Source organism: Scyliorhinus canicula, chromosome 9 (genome assembly GCF_902713615.1).
Source record: "Scyliorhinus canicula chromosome 9, sScyCan1.1, whole genome shotgun sequence".
NCBI lineage: Eukaryota > Metazoa > Chordata > Chondrichthyes > Carcharhiniformes > Scyliorhinidae > Scyliorhinus > Scyliorhinus canicula.
Window position 1 is genome coordinate 192856906 of NC_052154.1, and position 20243 is coordinate 192877148.

At 45.9% G+C, this 20243-nt stretch overlaps 1 protein-coding gene across 2 annotated transcripts in view; it reads left to right on the plus strand.

Annotated features, from left to right (window-relative positions):
* The window catches only part of csrp3 (cysteine and glycine-rich protein 3 (cardiac LIM protein)), a 50731-nt gene extending 34323 nt beyond the window's left edge, over positions 1–16408 (plus strand). For both annotated transcript variants that reach the window (XM_038808373.1, XM_038808374.1), the window contains exons 5-6: positions 12323–12416; positions 15947–16408. In XM_038808373.1, coding sequence (XP_038664301.1) covers positions 12323–12416; positions 15947–16023 — 171 coding nt within the window. In that variant the 3' untranslated portion in view covers positions 16024–16408. The remainder of the gene's footprint in view (positions 1–12322; positions 12417–15946) is intronic.
* Positions 16409–20243: the final 3835 nt, after the last annotated feature.

Sequence of the window (20243 nt, forward strand, 5' to 3'; positions counted from 1 at the left end):
AGCACGCTGTTCTACCAAAAAGATTTCCTGGAGACATCCACTGACATGATCCTGGGACCAAAAGGATGCCCTAATCACCAAAGCAATGGACCAGTGCAGATGACCACTGGACGGATCGCCAGCTCATCCACTCCTCATGTCCATCAAACTCCACCGGCAGCAGCAAAAGATGAAGACTAAACTCTGTAAAAAGATCAATGTTGAGCAGCTTCAAGAGCCAAGCATGTTGATGAACTTCCAACAATATTTTCTCAATGGTATATTCTAATAGAGTGGAGGAAAACTGGAAAAAGCTGAAGACGGCCATTGGCTACAAGACCAGGCAATGCCAAGATAGGTTCAATGAGAACGACCTCATCAACAAGAAGAGGGAGGCTCTTCATGCCTGTCAAACAACATAACGAGAGAGGCAGAGGTGTGTGCCTCAATCAGCCAACCAGCAAGACAGGAGAGTGCCTCAATCAGACAAGGCAAAGGTATAAAGAAGAACGAGGGAAATCCAGAACCAGTGGAGTGACTGAGAAAGCTAAGGAGCTGCAACTCCTCACTGACCGGCACAACACCCTGGCGTCAGTGTCACCATGGCAATATGTGGACCCAAAATCAGTCACCATTCTCCATTTGCTCCACGATCCTCACCAACAGAACCACCACGGACCCAATGCATGTACAAACTGGGGTCAAACTGGGCTGTGTCATTGCACCAATTCTCTTCTCTATCTTCCTCGTAGTAACGCTCGCGCACTATCACCCCGATGTTTGCCACTGGAGTGGAACTTGTGGTGATACATGTATAGACATATCAATGCATAATTACATAGTTGTATATATTTGTATTAATAGTGCCACTGACCAATATGTCGGCACAGTTATGACCTCCCACCAGTGTTCTATGTTACCTTCATGATCAAGGAAGCAACCAAACACCACTACAGAGCTAACCTACTGAACCAGCGGGAAACTGTTCAACCTCCACCTCCAGACCAGAACCAAGACCACCCCAACCTCAGGGCAGCACAGTGGCTCAGTGGGTTAGCACTGCAGTCTCATGGCGCTGAGGTCCCAGGTTCGATCCCGGCTCTGAATCACTGTCCATGTGGAGTTTGCACATTCTCCCCGTGTTTGCGTGGGTTTCGCCCCCACAACCCAAAGATGTGCAAGATAGGTGGATTGAACACACTAAATCGCCCCTTAATTGGAAAAAATTAATTGGGTACTCTAAATTTATTTTTTTTTAAAGACCACCCCAACCTCTTGTCATCGAGCTGCAGTGCTCCGAAGATGCCTGTGTGTGTCTGTGCATACTCGGGAGGCCAAGCTACAAACCATCATCAACACATTCACTGGGGCGTATGAGAGAATGGGCCTCTGACTAAACAGAGGAAAACAAAGGTTATCTAACAGCCCACTCCTGCCACACAAAACTGCGCCCCCCCCCCCCCTCCAACCATTAAGATCCATGGTGAACCCCTGGACAATGTGGGTTATTTCCCAAACCTCGGGAGCCTCCTCTCCGTGAGAGCAGGCATTGACGATGAAATCCAGCATCAACTCCACTCCAATGCACCAGTGCAGTCTTCGGATGCCTGAGGAATGAAGTGTTCGAAGACCGAGACCCCAAATCCAGCACCAAGCTCATGGTCTACAGAGCAACTGTGGTCACTGCCCTCCTATATGCATCTGGACAATGTACAGCAGACACCTCATCCCTGGAGAGATCTAATCAATGTTGCCTGGGCAAAATCCTACAAATCTGAAGCGAAATGAAACATCCCATTGACACGTGGAAATCGTTTGCCTTGGAATGCACAAAAAGTGGAGATCTAAGGCGTTAATCACCTTGCGCATCGCAGGGTGGAGCATGCGGAAGCTGTGCCATCTGCCAAACCTGTGGCAGAGTGCGGATCCAGGATTGGACTATTCAGCCACCACAGAACTCCCCTCCCCAGAGTGGAAGCAAGTCATCCTCAACGCTGAGGGACTACCCAAGAAAGGGCTATAGGCCCAACATCCTAGACCTCAAACTGGCGCAGAGTAAGGGTGGAACTCTATTTTTATTAGGGTATTTGCAAATTTTTATTATAATAATAACAGCGACATAAACATGGTACTATAAACGTTTCCATCACAAACTTCACCCCCCCCCCCCCCCCCCACCAATAAACAACAATCTGGCCCTCTTTTTTTTTTTTTTTTTCTTTCCCCCACCCCCTTGGAATTCTGCTGGAACTCTTTTTGTGAGACACCGAAAACATCGGCCTTCAATAGAGAGAACTTCAAAGAACTCCTAACCATGACATATCCACAGATGTGGACGTGTTTGAGAAAATCCACTAACTCCCCACTGAGTGGAGATCTTGGGCTCCCACCAAGTGAGGACAAAGCCGCTATTAAACACATGAAGAATGGAAAAGCCACCAAGTGGACGGGATCCCAGCAGAGATATTCCAGCTTGGAGGAGATGAGATCACCCGTCATCTCCCATTAGCTGTTTCTGAATCTGGGACAAAGATGAGATTCTTGCTGGGGTGCCATCCGTCATCACTATTTTCAGGGAAGGAGACAAAGCAGACTCTGGGACCTACTGGAGAATCTCCCTACTCTCCATTGCCTGAATCTTCAATAGCCACCTTCTCCCAGTCTCTGAAGAAATCATTCTGAAAAGCCAGTGTGGCTTCCAACTAAACCGTTCGTTCAACAATGGACGTGATTTTCACTGCTTAACAACTTTGAGAAAGGCCAGGAGCAACATCAACCACTCGACATGGTCGTCTTCAATCTGACCAAGGCTTTTGATTTCAGTCAGTTGGGAGGTGCTATGGAAGACTCTGTCCAAGACCCGGATGTCCAGAGAAAGTCAACAACTTCCTCGCAACTCTTCCACGACAAGATATCGCCGACAGTCCCCACCATGTGGATGGCGTCACTACCCCACTCCGAGGAAGAGAATCTCTAAACTATGCTTGACACCTTCGCAGAAGCATACCAAAGAATCAGTCTCCGCCTCAACCTCCAGAAGATGCAAGTCCTTTACCAACCCGCCCCAAGGCAAAGTGCTCCCATCCATCCATCCATCCATCCATCCATCCAGATCAAAGGTGAAACCCTGCAAAACCTAGAACATTTAGTTGACCTGGGGAGCGGAGAAAAGGTGTCCAACATCACTGGCTCACTGTTGAAGAAAGAAGGTGGACCTCTTGAAAATGCCCCAGGCATTGTTCAAGTGCCTTCCCTGGCATCTGCATGCCACGTTGTTCAAGGCAGGTTTTCCCACTGGCATTGTGGAGAATCGGGCATGGGTGGTCGGGTCTGTATCTCATTAGTGGGATGAAAATCTGTTTCATACCAGACTCCAGCAGGTTTGCCGATCTGCCATGGTGGGAACCAGCGGAAGATGCCATGGAAAATTCAGGCCGGTAAAATTGATTTTGAGCCTTCAATGGATTTCTGTTCACTCCCTGCTCGTCGTTGAGCCCACCGGCAGCGGGCATGGCAGAATTTTGCCCATATTGAGGAAGAACCTTTCCAGCATGGCTCGGTGGATAGTATTCCTGCCTTTTAAGGGTTCAATCTCAGTCCAGGACTTGGCCCAAAATCAACAATTGCTCTCGCTGGAGTTCTGCAGCACATCTGAGGTGCTCTCTTCCCAATGAGATGTTATATTGAAACCCAGTGTACCCTCTCTGGTGGGTGTGAAAGATCCGATGAGGGCAGCATGGTGACGCAGTGGGTAGCACCGCTGCCTCATGGTGCCGAGGACCCGGGTTCATTCCCAGACCAGGGTCATTGTCCGTGTGGAGTTTGCACATTCTCCCCGTGTTTGCGTGGGTCTCCCCTCCACAACCCAAATATGCGCAGGGCTGGTGGATTGGCCATGTTAAACTGCCCCTTAATTGGAACATTTAAAAAAAAAAATAGAAGATCCTATGGCACTATTTGAAAGAAAAGCAGGGGAGTTGTGCTGGTCAATATTAAACCTCCATCGATATCACATACTGCTTCATCTCGTCTTCCTGTGGCAGCTCGCTGTGTGCAGATTGGCTGCTGCTTCCTGTACTCAGCAGAGATTACAGTACATTGGTAAAAGTACTTTTGGAAGCTTTTTTTTTCATGAAAGGTGCAGTACGATAGCACATTGGTTAGCACAGTTGCTTCACGGCTCCAGGGTCCCAGGTTTAATACCCGGCTTGGGTCACTGTCTGTGGGGAGTCTGCACGTTCTCCCGTGTGTGCGTGTGTGGGGATTTCCTCCCGGGTGTTCCGGTTTCCTCCCACAGTCCAAAGATGTGCAGGTTAGGTGGATTGGCCATGATAAATTGCCCTTGGTGTCCAAAGAGGTTGGGTGGGGTTACGGGGATGGGGTGGAGGCGTGGGCTTGAGTGGTGGTGCTCTTTCCAAGGGCCGGTGCAGACTCGATGGGCTGAATGGCCTCCTTCTGCACTGTAAATTCTATGATTATAGGTATGTCTTTTTAAATCATGACGACAATATGAAGGGCTAAGGGCTTCCATGCAGGGCACCACCAAGACCAACTGGACGAGATGGGTGAATCAGTGGAGTTGTCAGGTTTGGGGTTTAATCTGTGGATCACATATCGAGGAAAGGGAATTGCACAGTTTAGAGAAATGTGACATTGATTTGAAGACTGAAGTGTCCCAAATTATCTTTACAAGTGAATTGCTTTGCATTCTGTGAACCAAAGGTTGCAAGTTTTATTGAAGCTCATTGTGTAAAACAGCAGAAGTGCAAAGTCTATAGTGTAATTTTAGGCAAGAGTTTTACAGCCCTGTTATCTGGGTTTTTTTGGGGCTTGAGGGGGGGGGGGGGGAGAGAAAGTGTTTTTTTTACCCGTTCCACATTGCGTGACTCATTTGTTTGAGATGGATTTTTGCGGAGCCTTCCCCACATTAAAGCATCCCACAACCTTTTATAGGGAGAGAAAAGCAGAATTTAGGGGGAAGTGGCCTGAAGGTTGCAGTAAAAGGAAAGAGTTTAATCTTTATTATTATTGTCACAAGTAGGCTTGCATTAACATGAAGTTACTGCGAAAATCCCCTAGTCGCCACATTCAGGCGCCTGTTCGGGTACACAGAGGCAGAATTCAGAATGTTCAATTCATCGAACAGCACGTCTTTCGGGACTTGTGGGAGGAAACCGGAGCACCCGGAGGAAACACACACACAGGCTGGGAGAACGTGCAGACTCCGCACAGACAGTGACCCAAGCCGGGAATTGAACAGGGGACCCGGGCACTGTGAAGCAACAGCGCTAACCACTGTGCTACCTTGCCATGTAGAGGGGGCTAAGGGCCTTTGGGTACAGAATTTCAGAAAAATAACTTATTATGGGAAGGCTGGAAACCGGCTGCGAGAAAGGTAAGTGTGATCCTATTGAAACTTAGTGAAATGGGTGATGGTCTACAAATGGTGATGGAATCATTCAGTTTGGTTAAACCAGAGGCGGAGGTGTCCAATCTGCAAATAAAACGAACGAATCGGCCATGAAGGGAGATGGAATCAATATGTGAGCTGCAAAGCCTCTTGACCGGAGTGGAATTGGCGAATGTGCAGCAACTGTTCCTGTGCACTCACTTCAAACACATGTTTATCGTTCTGACCACAGTTGCCCTGTGTATGTTGTTAGGAGCAGGCTAGCAACAGCAAATCATTCGGAAGGCCTTTGGATGAGTTCACGTTGGGTTTAGTGGGATCCTATTTTTACCAGCAGCAGACACACTGGTTTTGTATAACCGGCAGCAAACAGTCAACATGCTGCATCTGCCAAGAGCAGCTACTGACCAGATACACTGGCACAGCACCAATCCATTTCAAAACAGCTATTGATGCAAGTTCTACGTTGAAATGCAACACAAGCATGGGCAACGTGTTTTGACCATTTTTGAGGTACTAAAATTGTTGTGCTATTTGTTGGCCAGGAATGTAACGTATCTAATTTTGGAAAATACTTATGGCTCCGTTTTGCCCAAAAGATATCCATTTACGATATTTAACAAAAGATCCAGAGGGGGAATGAGAACTTGCAGCCCAAGATTGGCAGGCTGAATTCTTTCTGAGCTGCAGAATTATAAAAAGCATTTTGTAAAATTTCTGCATTGCGTCACAACAGGAAACCTCCCCCAATGCCCAGACTCCGTTTGCAAATGAATGAAATAGGCAATTAACAGGTTTAACTTATTTTGCATTGTTACTACATACTTAAAACATGAGGCTGCAGGCTAACAATGTGTTGGATGTGTACTGTCTGCCTTTTGAAAGCTGAATTAGCATCTCATTTCCTTTGTCAACTAAACTGAAAGGTTAAACTTCCTAAGGGAGAGAGAGAGCACAAATACCACCATGGTTCCAGTTTACACTTTACATGCCCGTAATCCCACCATTTATTGAGCGCGATGAAAGAGACATTTCTGCCTTTTCCCCGGAAACTTGGTCACTGCCCAGTCTTGCATTTTAATTGGGTTTCATTTTATTTAAAATGCTCGTCATGAATTTCCTATGGCAGGTAAAATGAATTGCTATGCAACCCTTAACAAGATTAGCTGCTAATTGAACTGCCAAATGCCTCCCGGAAGCTGATGCTCTCGAGTCACTGACTGGGACACTTGGATGTATCATTTTATTTGGGATTCTCCAATAAATGGCAAATGTTGAAAATGTGTTTTCACCATCTTGTCTAGCTTGGTATTGAATTTTGTCTAATGATGTTTCTGTGAAATGCTTTGGTATGTTTTGCTCCATTAATGGTACCCTATAAATGCAATATGATATGATATAGCTTATTGTCACAAGTAGGCTTCAATGAAGTTACTGTGAAAAGCCCCTAGTCCCCACGCTTCGGCACCTGTTTGGGGAGGCTGTACGGGAATTGAGCCCGCGCTGCTGGCCTTGTTTGCATTACACCCAGCTGTTTAGCCCACTGTGCTAAACCAGCCCCTTGTTGCAATAGTGGTTCAAGTGAGAATTTTGCCAGCGCAAGTACTAATTAGAACATAGAACATAGAAAAATACAGCACAGAACAGGCCCTTCGGCACACGATGTTGTGCCGAACTTTTGTCCTAGATTAAGAACAAATTAATCTACACCCCATCATTCTGCCATAATCTATGTACCTATCCAATAGCCACTTGAAGGTCCCTAATGTTTCCGACTCAACTACTTCCACAGGCAATGCATTCCATGCCCCACTACTCTCTGGGTAAAGAACCTACCTCTGACATCCCCCCCCCCCCCTATATCTTCCACCATTCACCTTAGAAAAAATAAATAAATAAATAAGTCTCTGACGGTCTATCTATTCCCCTGATCATCTTATAAACCTCTATCAAGTCACCTCTCATCCTTCTCCGTTCTAATGAGAAAAGGCCTAACACCCTCAACCTTTTCTCGTAAGACCTACTCTCCATTCCAGGCAACATCCTGGTAAATCTCCTTTGCACCTTTTTTCAAAGTTTCCACATCTGTTGTGGTGGTTTTACTTTGTACTGTCAATTAAGGCAAAGAACAGAGACTGAGATGAGGTGACTGAGTGTAATGTATCCAAGTTTGCCGATGATACAAATCTACATGAAAATACAAGCTGTGAGGAGGCTATAAAGAGGTTGTAAGGAGACGTTAACCAGTTGAGTGACTGGACAATAATGACAGGGAGAGTACAATGTGAGGAGTGCAAAATTATCCATTTTGGCCAGAAGCGTGGAAAAGCAAAATGTGAGAGATGAATAAATATTGAAATTGGTAGTCTTTGCACACACACACTGCACCTGCATGGTAGTTTTCTGGGAATTATGCAATTAAGAAATCAAGTGTTAGCCTTCTATTACAAGGGAGAAGTGTGAAGAATTTATATGGGGCTCAGGTGTGAGATGACTCCTGGAATATAGTGTAGAAGACCCTAAGACATCGGAACAGAATTAGGCCACTCGGCCCATCGAGTCTGCTCCACCATTCAATCATGGCTGATATTTTCTCATCCCCATTCTCCTGCCTTCTCCCCATAATCCCTGATCCCCTTATTAATCAAGAACATATCTATCGCTGTCTTAAAAACACTCAGTGAATTGGCCTCCACAGCCTTCTGCGGCAAAGAGTTCCACAGATTCACCACCCTCTGGCTGAAGAAATTCCTCCTTATCTCTGTTTTAAAGGATTGTCCCTTTAGTCTGAGATGGTGTCTTCTGCTTCTAGTTTTTCCTACAAGTGGAAACATCCTCTCCACGTCACTCTCTCCAGGCCTCGCAGTATCTTGTAAGTGTCAATAAGATCCCCTCTCATCCTTCTAAACTCCAACGAGTACAGACCCAAAGTCCTCAAACATTCCTCATACGATAAGTCCTTCATTCCAGGGATCATTCTTGTGAACCTCCTCTGGACCCTTTCCAAGGCCAACACATCCTTCCTTGGATACGGGGCCCAAAACTGCTCACAATACTCCAAATGGGGTCTGACCAGAATCTTACACAGCCTTAGAAGTACATCCCTGGTCTTGTATTCTAGCCCTCTTGACATGAATGCTAACATTGCATTTGCCTTCCTAGCTGCCGACTGAACCTGCACGTTAACCCTAAGAGAATCGTGAACAAGGACTCCCAAGTCCCTTTGTGCTTCTGCTTTCTGAAGCATTTCCCCATTTAGAAAATAGTCTATGCCTAAGTTCATCCTTCCAAAGTGCATAACCTCAACACTTTTCCACATTGTATTTCATTTGCCGCTTCATTGCCCACTCTCCTTGCTTGTCAAAGTCCTTCTGCAGCCCCCTTGCTTCCTCAATACTACCTGTCCCTCTACAGATCTTTGCATCATCTGCAAACTTAGCAACAATGCCTTCAGTACCTTCTTCCAGATCATTAATGTATATTGTAAAAAGCTGTGGTCCCAGCACAGACCCCTGAGGCACACCACTAGTCAACATCTGCCATCCTGAAAAACACCCCCTTTATCCCCACTCTCTGCCTTCTGCCAGTCAGCCAATCCTCTATCCATGCCAGGATCTTGCCCTGAACATCATGAAGTTTTAAACTTGTTAGTCTCCTATGTGGCACCTTGTCAAAGGCCTTCTGGAAATCTAAATAAATCACGTCCACTGTTCTCCTTTATCTAACTTGCTTGTTACCTCCTCAAAGAACTCTAAAAGATTTGTCCAGGTTTCTATTTGCTTACTCTGTGCGGATCCTTTCCAGACCAAACTGAAACACCTCTGTTCAGGTGAGAGTTCCAGGACCTACTGACTTTTCAGATAGACCTGGCTCCCCCCCCATTAACTACGTCCTCTGCACCCAAAGCATAAGACATTCATTTGTCTCTTCTTAAAAGATGTCCCTTAGCTTGTTTAGCCAGGACCAAACACAATGCCCCTCATATTATCTACACTCCAGGCGTCCTTCAAATCTAAACAATATTCAATTAGCTATAATGGTTAACAAGTAAATGGTTATCTAGCTCTGTTAGCAGAATCTCCACCTGCAAATCAACTATTAACTCACTTTTACAACCCCTTAATTACAGTTCCAGCAGTCATACTATCTATATGCATCTTAACTCCGGTTTTAATAACAATACAGCAAGAAATATAAAATATGACAATCACTTACATTCATCACACCTACCCACTCAATGTACTGTATAACTCTGGAATCCCCAAAGGATCAACCCTTCGCGTCCATCTATTTCTCATATACATGCTTACCCCGCGCCATAACAACCTGGAAACACAGAGAAAATACGGGACTGGTAGCAACTGTCGGGAGAGGGAAGAGCTAACGTTTCGAGTCCAGATGACCCTTTGTCAAAGCTAAAAGATCGAGAAGGTGGGAAATATTTATACTGTGGAGTGTCTCTGTGGTTTCAGATTCCAGCATCCGCAGTAATTTGCTTTTATTATTATTTTAATCTGGAAATACAAGTATGCAATAACACTCAGCCCAATTTCACCACCAACTTTTTTTTTAACCCAATCGATGTCCAGAAGGAAAAACCAGTTCAAATCAGTATTCTTATTTCCCCGTTTACAATTTTTTGTTGTTGGTCAGACTGATGGTCTGACACCCAATATTGGATGAGCAGAAATTTCCTCCAACCAGATATTGGGGAAAAAGGTCATGGAGCCTGAACTTCTTGAATTGCCAATCAATCCTGGATTGCCATTCTGTTGCCAAATTTTTACCATTGTTTTGATCCTGTCTTGCCTGATCTTCCAACTTGGGCTGGGTGAGATCAAGGCAGTGCCTCCTGTCCTTGGGGGTGGGGGGGGAGGCTAGCGCTGAAATGTAGCTAGGGTGAAGGCCAGGCCCACTAGTTTTATGGCACTAGCTGCTGTAAATCAGGTAAGTTTTAAAGTCCCATTGAAATTTTATGGGCGGCACGGTGGTGCAGTGGTTAGCACTGCTGCCTCAAGTCGGCGAGTCCCAGGTTCGATCCCGGCTCTGGGTCACTCTGTCGGTGTGGAGTTTGCACATTCTCCCCGTGTTTGCATAGGTTCCCCCCCCCCCCCCACTCCCAACCCAAAAGATGTGCAGGGTACGTGGATTGGCGACACTAAATTGTCCCTTAATTGGAAAAAAATTAGTTGGGTACTCTAAATCTATAAAAATAAAGACACTTTAATTCTAGATAGGCCAGAGAGAAGGCAAGTGGTTTGGGGCATAAGGAAATCTGAGTTGGAGGGGAGGGATGGGGGTGATCGGAAGTAAAGTGGAGTCAGCCGCTGGGGGCAAGAGTCAATCCTTGGGGGAGGAAGACCCCCGTAGGTTGGGGAGTTCCTGCTGGGGGTGGGGGGGGGGGGGGGGTCATATTGGTGGGGGGGTGACATCCAAGGAGTCAGTGGGGTGAATAAATTGTTTTGGGAGGGGGGGGGGGGGGGGGTTGGGGAGTGTTTGCCCCTGGCTCTGTATGATAGTTACCCAGAAGTTAGAAGTGGTTTTAATCCTTCTGACTAGTGTAATCCAGTTCGAAGCATCCAAAGTTAGTGATTTGAATCTCATTGTTGAATGGTTTCCAGTGCAGGACAATTCTGAGCGATTTGTTGCATTAATCTTACGTGGGACCATCCAAAGGGGATTCCCCGGTGCATCATTGGGGTATCTGCACCCCACCACCTGACATTTGCAGTTCTCTTTTTTCCTCTTAACCCGACCCCCCCCCCATATGGGTTGGGGGGAGGGGTGGGGTTCCAGCCCTTAGCCCCATCACAAATTCCATTTCCCCTTTGTTGTTTCCATCACTGGCACTACCTTGATCTGAGTAAGATCACACTTGTTTGTTGTCCTTGTTGATGACCCGCTTGGGGGATTTTCCAGGTCTGCTAAAGTCAATAGACTTGAGAATTCCGGTTCATATTTACAAAAACGTGTCGCAGTGGTTAGCACTGCTGTCTCACGGTACCAAGATCCCAGGTTCGATCCCGGCTCTGGGTCACTGTCTGTGTGGAGTTTGCACATTCTCTCAATGTTTGGGTGGGTTTCGTCCCCGCAACCCAAAGATGTGTAGAGTAGGTAGATTGGCCACGCTAAATTGCCCCTTAATTGGAAAAATGAATTGGACACTCTAAATAATAACGTGTCACACTCTAATGTCCCTCGATGATCCAGCAAATTTTGAAATCTGGAAATTACTTGATCAAAGCATTCTGGTTTGGAGAGGTTACTGCCTATAATATAATTGAAATGAATTATTTAGATGCAATTTGATGAAGCATTGAAGAATATTATGAAAAATAAAGGCGATACTTACACAATGGTTTCGACAAGCACTCGTGCATTTTCACTGATTTGGGTGTCAACGTTTTTTGATTTGGAAAGTGGGAGGTCCTTGTGGGGCACAGTTGTTCAATTATGTCATTCCTTGGGTACAAAGCCAATACATATATAGTCTGACGTTGAGTAAACGGACAAAGTGCAGAGCTATTTTTCTTTTTTTTTTTAAATTTAGTGTACTCAATTCATTTTTTCCAATTAAGGGGCAATTTAGTGTGGCCAATCCACCTACCCTGCACATCTTTGTTGTGGGGGTGAAACCCACGCAGACACGGGGAGAATGTGCAAACTCCACACGGACAGTGACCCAGAGCCAGAATCGAACCTGGGACCTTGGCGCCGTGAGGCTGCAATGCTAACCACTGTGCCACCGTGCCGCCCAGAGCTATTTTTCTGACTAGACAGGCAAAAGTAGGGTTGGAGAAGTGGTCACAAATTGATTAGATTTTTGTATGATAGCACTTCTACAAAGCACCCTGCCGTGTTTTGTTAAGTTTAAGGTGCTGTATAAGTGTACATCCAATAAATCTTTGTAACCTTCACTTTATTTGACCACAGGCATGGCACAAAACCTGTTTCCGTTGTGCGCTTTGTGGTAAGAGCCTGGAATCCACAACAGTCACCGACAAAGATGGCGAAATCTACTGTAAAGGTAAAGCAAAAATTGCAATTATGAAATGAAAATCGCTTATTGTCACGAGTAGGTTCCAATGAAGTTACTGTGAAAAGCCCCTAGTCACCACATTCCGGCGCCTGTCCGGGGAGGCTGGTACGGGAATCGAACCGTGCTGCTGGCCTGCTTGGTCTGCTTTAAAAGCCAGTGATTTAGCCGAGTGAGCTAAACCAGCCTCTGTGTTAGCAGCCTCTTCGAAAACCAGACTTGAGACTTGGGGTATCAAAAGGAGGGCATTCAGCCCATCAAGTCTGCATCGACTCTCTCTGAAAGAGCACCCTACCTAGATCCACTCCCCCACCCCATCCCCGTAGCCCACCCAACCTTTGGGCACTAAAGGGCAATTTAGCACGGCCAATCCGCCTAACCTGCATATCTTTGGACTGTGGGAGGAAACCAGAGCACCCGGAGGAAACCCATGTGGACACTGGGAGAACATGCAGACTCCACACAGTTAACCAAGGCCGGAATCGAACCCGGATCTCTGGTGAAGCTGTGAGGCAGTCGTGCTAACCATTGACACAGTAGAACCATCCCATAGATCAAACCTGGCAGGAGTCAGCCACATCCAGCATTGTTTGGAATTTTTATTTTCCTGCAGTAAAACACATTATTCAGTTTATTGATGGTTTTATCAGATCAGCGATCGGCAGTGCTGCGTCTGGCACCTATTGAACGTTGCTGTTGATGGCACACGTCAATGCTGCCAGAGAGTTATTTCCTATCGATGATGAAGTTGGCAGACTAGAAACATTTGAATCTTTCATTAATTTGGGCTTATACTCGAACAGTCCATTCAACCAGACTTTAACATCTACCTGCACTGGCAGGATTCTCGGGTTTAAATTGCCATGGCTTAATTTGCAGCAATTGTGCCATTACTCCATCAATCAGCAGCACCAGAAATGGATCATCTAACTATTCATCGAGCTGTAGTTTGTAAGATTGGGCTGCGGGCAAGATACCAGTGGTGTTAACCCACATCATTAAACTGGTTGCATTTCAATGTAGTCGAGTGCGTGTGAATCAGGACGAGAATAAAATACTGCTTGTGTTGGAAATCGGAAATAAGAACAGATAATGGTGGAAAAAGTACTCAGCAGGCCAGGCAGCATCTGCAGAGAGAAAGGAAGTTGGTGTATCTGGCAGAACTGGGGAAAGAGATGTGTTATAGGTTTTGAACAAGTGGAAGGGGAGGGGCTGAAAGGTCTGTGATCGGGTGGAGGACAGGAGGGATTAAATGGAGGCAGAGGTGATGATCTAAGATTGTTGAAGTCAATGTTGAGTCCAGAAGGCTGTAGATGAGGCACTTTCCCTCGGCGATTGTATTGAACTCTGTTGGAATACTGTAGCAGATCAGGGACAGAAAGCTCAGTGGGAGCAAGGTGTGGAACTGAAGTAACAGGGTGACTGGGAAGTTCCAGGTCAGGCTGCAGAATGAATGGAGATGCAGAACAGTCACTCAGTCTGTATTTAGTCTCCCATTACAAAGGGAGAGTGCGTCATGAACAGTGGGCGCAAACTACTAAATGAAATGGTGACTCAAGTCGGCGACCTGCTTTGGATAAAATGCGATTTAAAGCAATATAGTACGTAAATGCAAAATTGTAGGGCAGCACGGTGGTGCAGTGGTTAGCACTGCTGTCTCATGGCGCCGGGGTCCCAGGTTCGATCCCTGCTCCAGGTCACTGTCCGCGTGGAGTTTGCGCATTCTCCCCGTGTTTGCTTGGGTTTCGCCCCCACAACCCAAAGATGTGCAGGAAAGGCAGATTGGCCACGCTAAATTGCCCCTTAATTGGGAAAAAATTAATTGGATACTCTATTTATAAAGAAAAAAATAAATATAACTGCAAAATAGTTTTTTTTGTTCTTTTAGTACAATATATCTAGGAAACCAGAGTTTTTTTTTGTGTATTAAACATGTCAACACGGTGGTGCAGAGGTTAACACTGTTGCCTCACGGCACCGAGGTCCCAGGTTCGATCCTGGCTCTGGGTCACAATTATTTAGAATTGGGGTGAATTCATTTATGGCCACTTCTCGAGGGCAAATAGGACTGCTCGGACCATTCGGCTTCTGACACTGTGGGCTGGATTCTCCGATTCCCCCCCCACCAGGTCAGAGAATTGTCGGGGGGGGTGTGAATCCCGCCCTGCCGCTCTGATGCTGGCTGCCGAATTCTCCGGCGCTGGTTTTTGGCCGAGGTCGGGATCGCGCCGCGCCCGCCGGGGACCGTTGGCATCAGCCCCCCCCACCCCCACCCCCCCGGCAATTCTCCAGGCCCCGATGGGCCGAGCAACCACCCGTTTTCGGCCAGTCCCGCCGGCGTGGATTAGACGAGATCCATATCGACGGGTCCTGGCTTGTCGGCTTTCGGGGGGGGGGGGGTTTGGAGTCATACCTGCCACAAAAGAGGGTTGTTGGGGTCCATCATTTCAACCCCAGGGCATTGCTGCAGGAGTTTTTCAGGCAGTGTCATAGACACAGCCATCTTCAACTGCCTGATCAATGACTTTCCATCCAAGTCAAAAATAAGCAATCATCAGTGAACATCCCCTACATTCAGTTCCATTCACCGCAACTCTATTGAGGCAGTCAGGTTCCACATGTAGGAATACACGGACAACATTCCGGCTTGAATATATGGCAAGTGACAATTTCACCACACAAATGCCAGGCAATGACCAACTCCGAGGGGAGAGAGCTTAACCACCTTCATTGTCAAATCCCCCTACCATCAAAATCTGGGGTCCCCATTGGCCAAAGCTGAACTGGAGCAGCCACAAAAACCCTGTGGCTACAAGAGCAGGTGTATGGTGGTTGACTTGGCTCTTAAACCCCAAAGCCTGTGCATCATCTACAATGCAAAAGCTAGGTGTGTGTGAAGGAACATGTCCACTTGCTTGGATGAGTGCAGTCCCAACACCATCCCGCACAAAAAAGCAGCCCACTAATTGAATGCTTCCCCTCCACCACTGGCACGTAGTGGCAACATTTGTCAACCTTTTACATGATGCACTGCAACAACTCTCCTTCAATACACCAGCCAAACCACAATCGCCAGTCCTTCCCTGTCACTGGGTCAAAACCCTGCAGCTCCCTGCCTCACACCACTTGTCGGTGTATCCACACCATGTAAATTCCAGCAGTTCAGGAAGACAGCTCACCATTACCTTCTGAATGGGAGTTGGGGAGGGAAAATAAATGCTGACAAAAGTGACAAGTCACATTAATAAACGGCCCTGATTACCCAAGAACACAATTTTTGATTGGAAATTATAATGAGTTCCGTTTTGTTTGTTACATTTCTGTTGAACATACGTGGGTGGGTAAATTACATGATAAAAATAGAAACACAGTTCTATAATAGAATAGGACCCTGAACAACCACATTAGATACATTATACAGCAGAATATGATATTTCAAAACTATCTCTGATTGAATTTGCGTCTCTCAATAGACAGTTAAAATGATTCAATTAGTTAACTGATTTTTCTTTTCGTTGCAGCTTGCTATGCGAGGAACTTTGGTCCTAAAGGAGTGGGGCACGGACAATCTGGGGGAGCATTACCTAGTACGGATTAAACGGAAATCTTCAAGAAAGGTCAAAGATGAATTTCATTCTCCAATTTCCCCCTTCCAGAGGTGTCACACCGCTGTCCTTTCAAATCTATACCTTTCGCAGTAGAGCTGGAGAAATATTTGTACCAAGGTTGTTTTATCACCACCTTCATCCTTCAAACGTCAGTCACTTTCTCACTGGGACACCTGAATGACAGACGAGCCTAAGGAGACGGAGCATGTTTACAGACACACTGTAAAGCAATCATAGTTTTTAAGGTTCATTTCCACACGGAGTGGAATTGAGTATGATGTGATAAAATGCCTTACCACATTTTGTTGTTATTGTAAGCTTATGAAAGTATCTATTATTCAATGTAACTCTAAATAAAGTATTATTGGCACCTGAGGAATTTTTTTTTTAAAATTTAGAGTACCCAATAATTTTTTCCAATTAAGGGGCAATTTAGCGCGGCCTATCCACCTACTCTGCACATCTTTGGGTTGTGGGGGCGAAACCCACGCAGACACGGGGAGAATGTGCAAACCCCACACGGACAGTGACCCAGAGCCGGGATCGAACCTGGGACCTCAGCGCCGTGAGGCAGTTGCGCTAACCACTAGGCCACTGTGCTGCCCTGCACCTGAGGAATTTGACCGTATTCCTGACGCTATTTCTTTTGACACAATAACTCCTCCATTTTTCCGAGGTATTAATTGATTTTTTTTTTCACCCTGCTTCTCGCAAGGCCTTCATCTTGCATGCTCTCGCTTTGGCCAGAGATGATTGGCCAGAGATGAATATCGATTTGCTGCATCCCCCCCCCCCCCCGCCCGCCCCCCAGCCCCCCAGCTGTTGTTATTGGTATAACATAGAACATAGAACAGTACAGCACAGAACAGGCCCTTCGGCCCTCGATGTTGTGCCGAACAATGATCACCCCACTTAAACCCACATAACCCGTATACCTGTAACCCAACAATCCCCCCATTAACCTTACACTACGGGCAATTTAGCATGGCCAATCCACCTAACCCGCACATCTTTGGACTGTGGGAGGAAACCGGAGCACCCGGAGGAAACCCACGCGCACACGGGGAGGACGTGCAGACTCCACACAGACAGTGACCCAGCCGGGAATCGAACCTGGGAACCTGGAGCTGTGAAGCATTGATGCTAACCACCATGCTACCGTGAGGCCCTATGCTGACAACTTTTTAAAAACAAAAAAAAAACCTTTGGAAGCAGGGACCTGACATGTTTTTCCACTTGGCTTAGCCACCCTTGCTCTGCCCAGGAAATGGTGTGTAAAGGGTATGCTTGAAACTGGTTTTGGTGGCACTGAGGTTAATTCTCATTCCATTAATCATCTCGGTGGGGCAAATGGTGGGGTTACAGCAATAAATATTTTTGCAGAGGATGAAACAAATGCCAGGGATCAGAGTTTCTCCTAGAAATGTGGATGATGGGGACAGTACACTTGTGGACTTGGTCTCTAAGCACTAACATGTCGGCAGTCATTAATCTTAAACGCTTGGTGAGGTTCCCCAAAAGACTCCCACGTTCTGTGGAGTTGTACTCCTGTATCACCATCTGCCAAGAAAAAAAAAGTAACTAATTCTGGGCCATTGTTGCAGATGGATTGAAGTGACAGACACCTCAAACCCATTAACTCTTTTATTTACAACCAGCAGATCTTTCACCCCATATGGGAGCTCTGTATACAACTGCTGACTTCTGTTCCGAAGTCATAAGGGGAGGCAAAGTCCTTTTTTTTGTGGATAAAATAATCATTAAAAGTTGAGTTTTGTTTGCCTTCCACAACAATACAATTGTTTCAGAGCTTTATAATTAACTGTGGAAATAATTGGGACTACAATAACTCTTTCTGATTTTTATTGATGAGTTTTATCAGTGGATAACATTGCTGGATTATTCCTGACCCCGAACAGGTGATTAAGAAGGCAAATGGAATTTTGTCCTTCATTGCTAGAGGGATGGAGTTTAAGACTAGGGAGGTTATGCTGCAATTGTATAGGGTGTTAGTGAGGCCACACCTGGAGTATTGTGTTCAGTTTTGGTCTCCTTACTTAAGAAAGGATGTACTGGCACTGGAGGGTGTGCAGAGGAGATTCACTAGGTTAATCCCAGAGCTAAAGGGGTTGGATTACGAGGAGAGGTTGAGTAGACTGGGACTGTACTCGTTGGAATTTAGAAGGATGAGGGGGGATCTTATAGAAACATTAAAAATTATGAAGGGAATAGATAGGATAGATGTGGGCAGGTTGTTTCCACTAGCGGGTGAAAGCAGAACTAGGGGACATAGCCTCAAAATAAGGGGAAGTAGATTTAGGACTGAGTTTAGGAGGAACTTCTTCACCCAAAGGGTTGTGAATCTATGGAATTCCTTGCCCAGTGAAGCAGTTGAGGCTCCTTCATTAAATGTTTTTAAGGTAAAGATAGTTTTTTTGAAGAATAAAGGGATTAAGGGTTATGGTGTTCGGGCCGGAAAGTGGAGCGGAGTCCACAAAAGATCAGCCATGATCTCATTGAATAGCGGAGCAGGCTCGAGGGGCCAGATAGCCTACTCCTGCTCCTGGTTCTTATTAACCCAACACTATATTAATGCTGGATACTCTGTGAGGTCATGTTTGTGTGAACGTTCGTACTGCTGAGTAAACTGATAAACCGTAAGCTCTTCAGCATTTCCAATGCATGAATGTTAAGCAATAAAACCCAGGTCCTCAGCGTTGCTCCACATGGACGACCCAGAGCCGGGATCGAACCTGGGACCTCAATGCTGTGAGGCAGCAGTGCTAACCACTGTGCCGCCCATTACTCTGGGTTTCTGGTTTACTAGTCCAGTGATAATACCGTTGTGCCTCCCCTATGAGCTTGTCTCAGCGGCAGCATTTTTGCTTGTGTTAGAAAGTTGTTGTTTCAAGGCTCCCATGAAGACATAGGGAAGGGACAGGAAGAAGTCTTACAACACCCACGTCCAACAGGCTTGTTTCAAACACTAGCTTTCGGAGCACTGCTCCTTCCTCGGGTGAATGAAGAGGTGACATCATGACATAGGGAAGGGAGTGCGATTAGAAAGTTAGCTCTACTGGAGAGCCAGGACAGGTTTGACCAGTCAAATTGCCACCTTCTATCCTTCCCTGACTCTCAGACGTGTATATCATTTCATCGAGGAGTAAGAGGCCATTCAGCTCAATGCTGTTCTGAGAGGATGCTGCGTTGTTGGGATGTTTAAAGTGGTGGATCTTTGGAGCCATGTGGTCATGATGCTGAGTTGCAAAAGCAAACCCCAAAATTATAGCTGCTTCTAAACTGCCACAATCCAATAGCAGATTTAAATGCCCATAAATTTCAGTCACTTAGTGCAATTCTGGCTTTCTTTCTTATTTAATGTGCGATGGGTGCATAAGGTTTACAATCCTACAATATATTAAAAGCCTCTAGATCAGCATCAATTCCCTGTAAATGTCACACCGGGGCCATCAAACATCAGGATATTATTCGAATCACTGAACAAGGCCGTAAGGAAGTATCCAGGTATTAAATATAGAACATGATAGAACAAGCCAGTGACATGGCCCTTTGGTGATTAACCTTTCATGATACATCAGGAACTGCATTTTCACTCATTCCCCTGAATGTATGTAATCAGACTGATAGGTTAGAGAGGCTAACGACCAAGTAGCCTCCTGATCAATAGGTCTGAGTTCAGATGTATACCAGTCTATTTAAAATACATGCTCCGTATTCGATTATTAATTATCACTGACGCAGGGTTCGAATTATGGCACCATTTCAGACATGCATTTTCAACAGCGTTTATCAACTTTGGCTGGACAAAGGGCAGCACGGTGGCACAGTGGTTAGCACAGCTGCCTACGGCACTGAGGACCCGGGTTCGAATCCCGGCCCTGGGTCACTGTCCATGTGGAGTTTGCACATTCTCCCCATGTCTGTGTGGGTTTCGCCCCCGCAATCCAAAATATGTGCGGAAAAAGTGGATTGGCCACGCTAAATTGCCCCTTAATTGGAAAAAATAATTGAGTACTCTAAATTTATTTTAAAAAAACTTTGGCTGGACATTTCCGGGAGAATCGATGGAGGTGGCGCCACGTTAAGCCAATGGAATGGTCTGGGAACTCTTTTGAAAAAAAAAATATTATTATTCAGGCATTTATAAACAAACATCAAATAAAACCACAACCAAGATAAAAAAGATAAC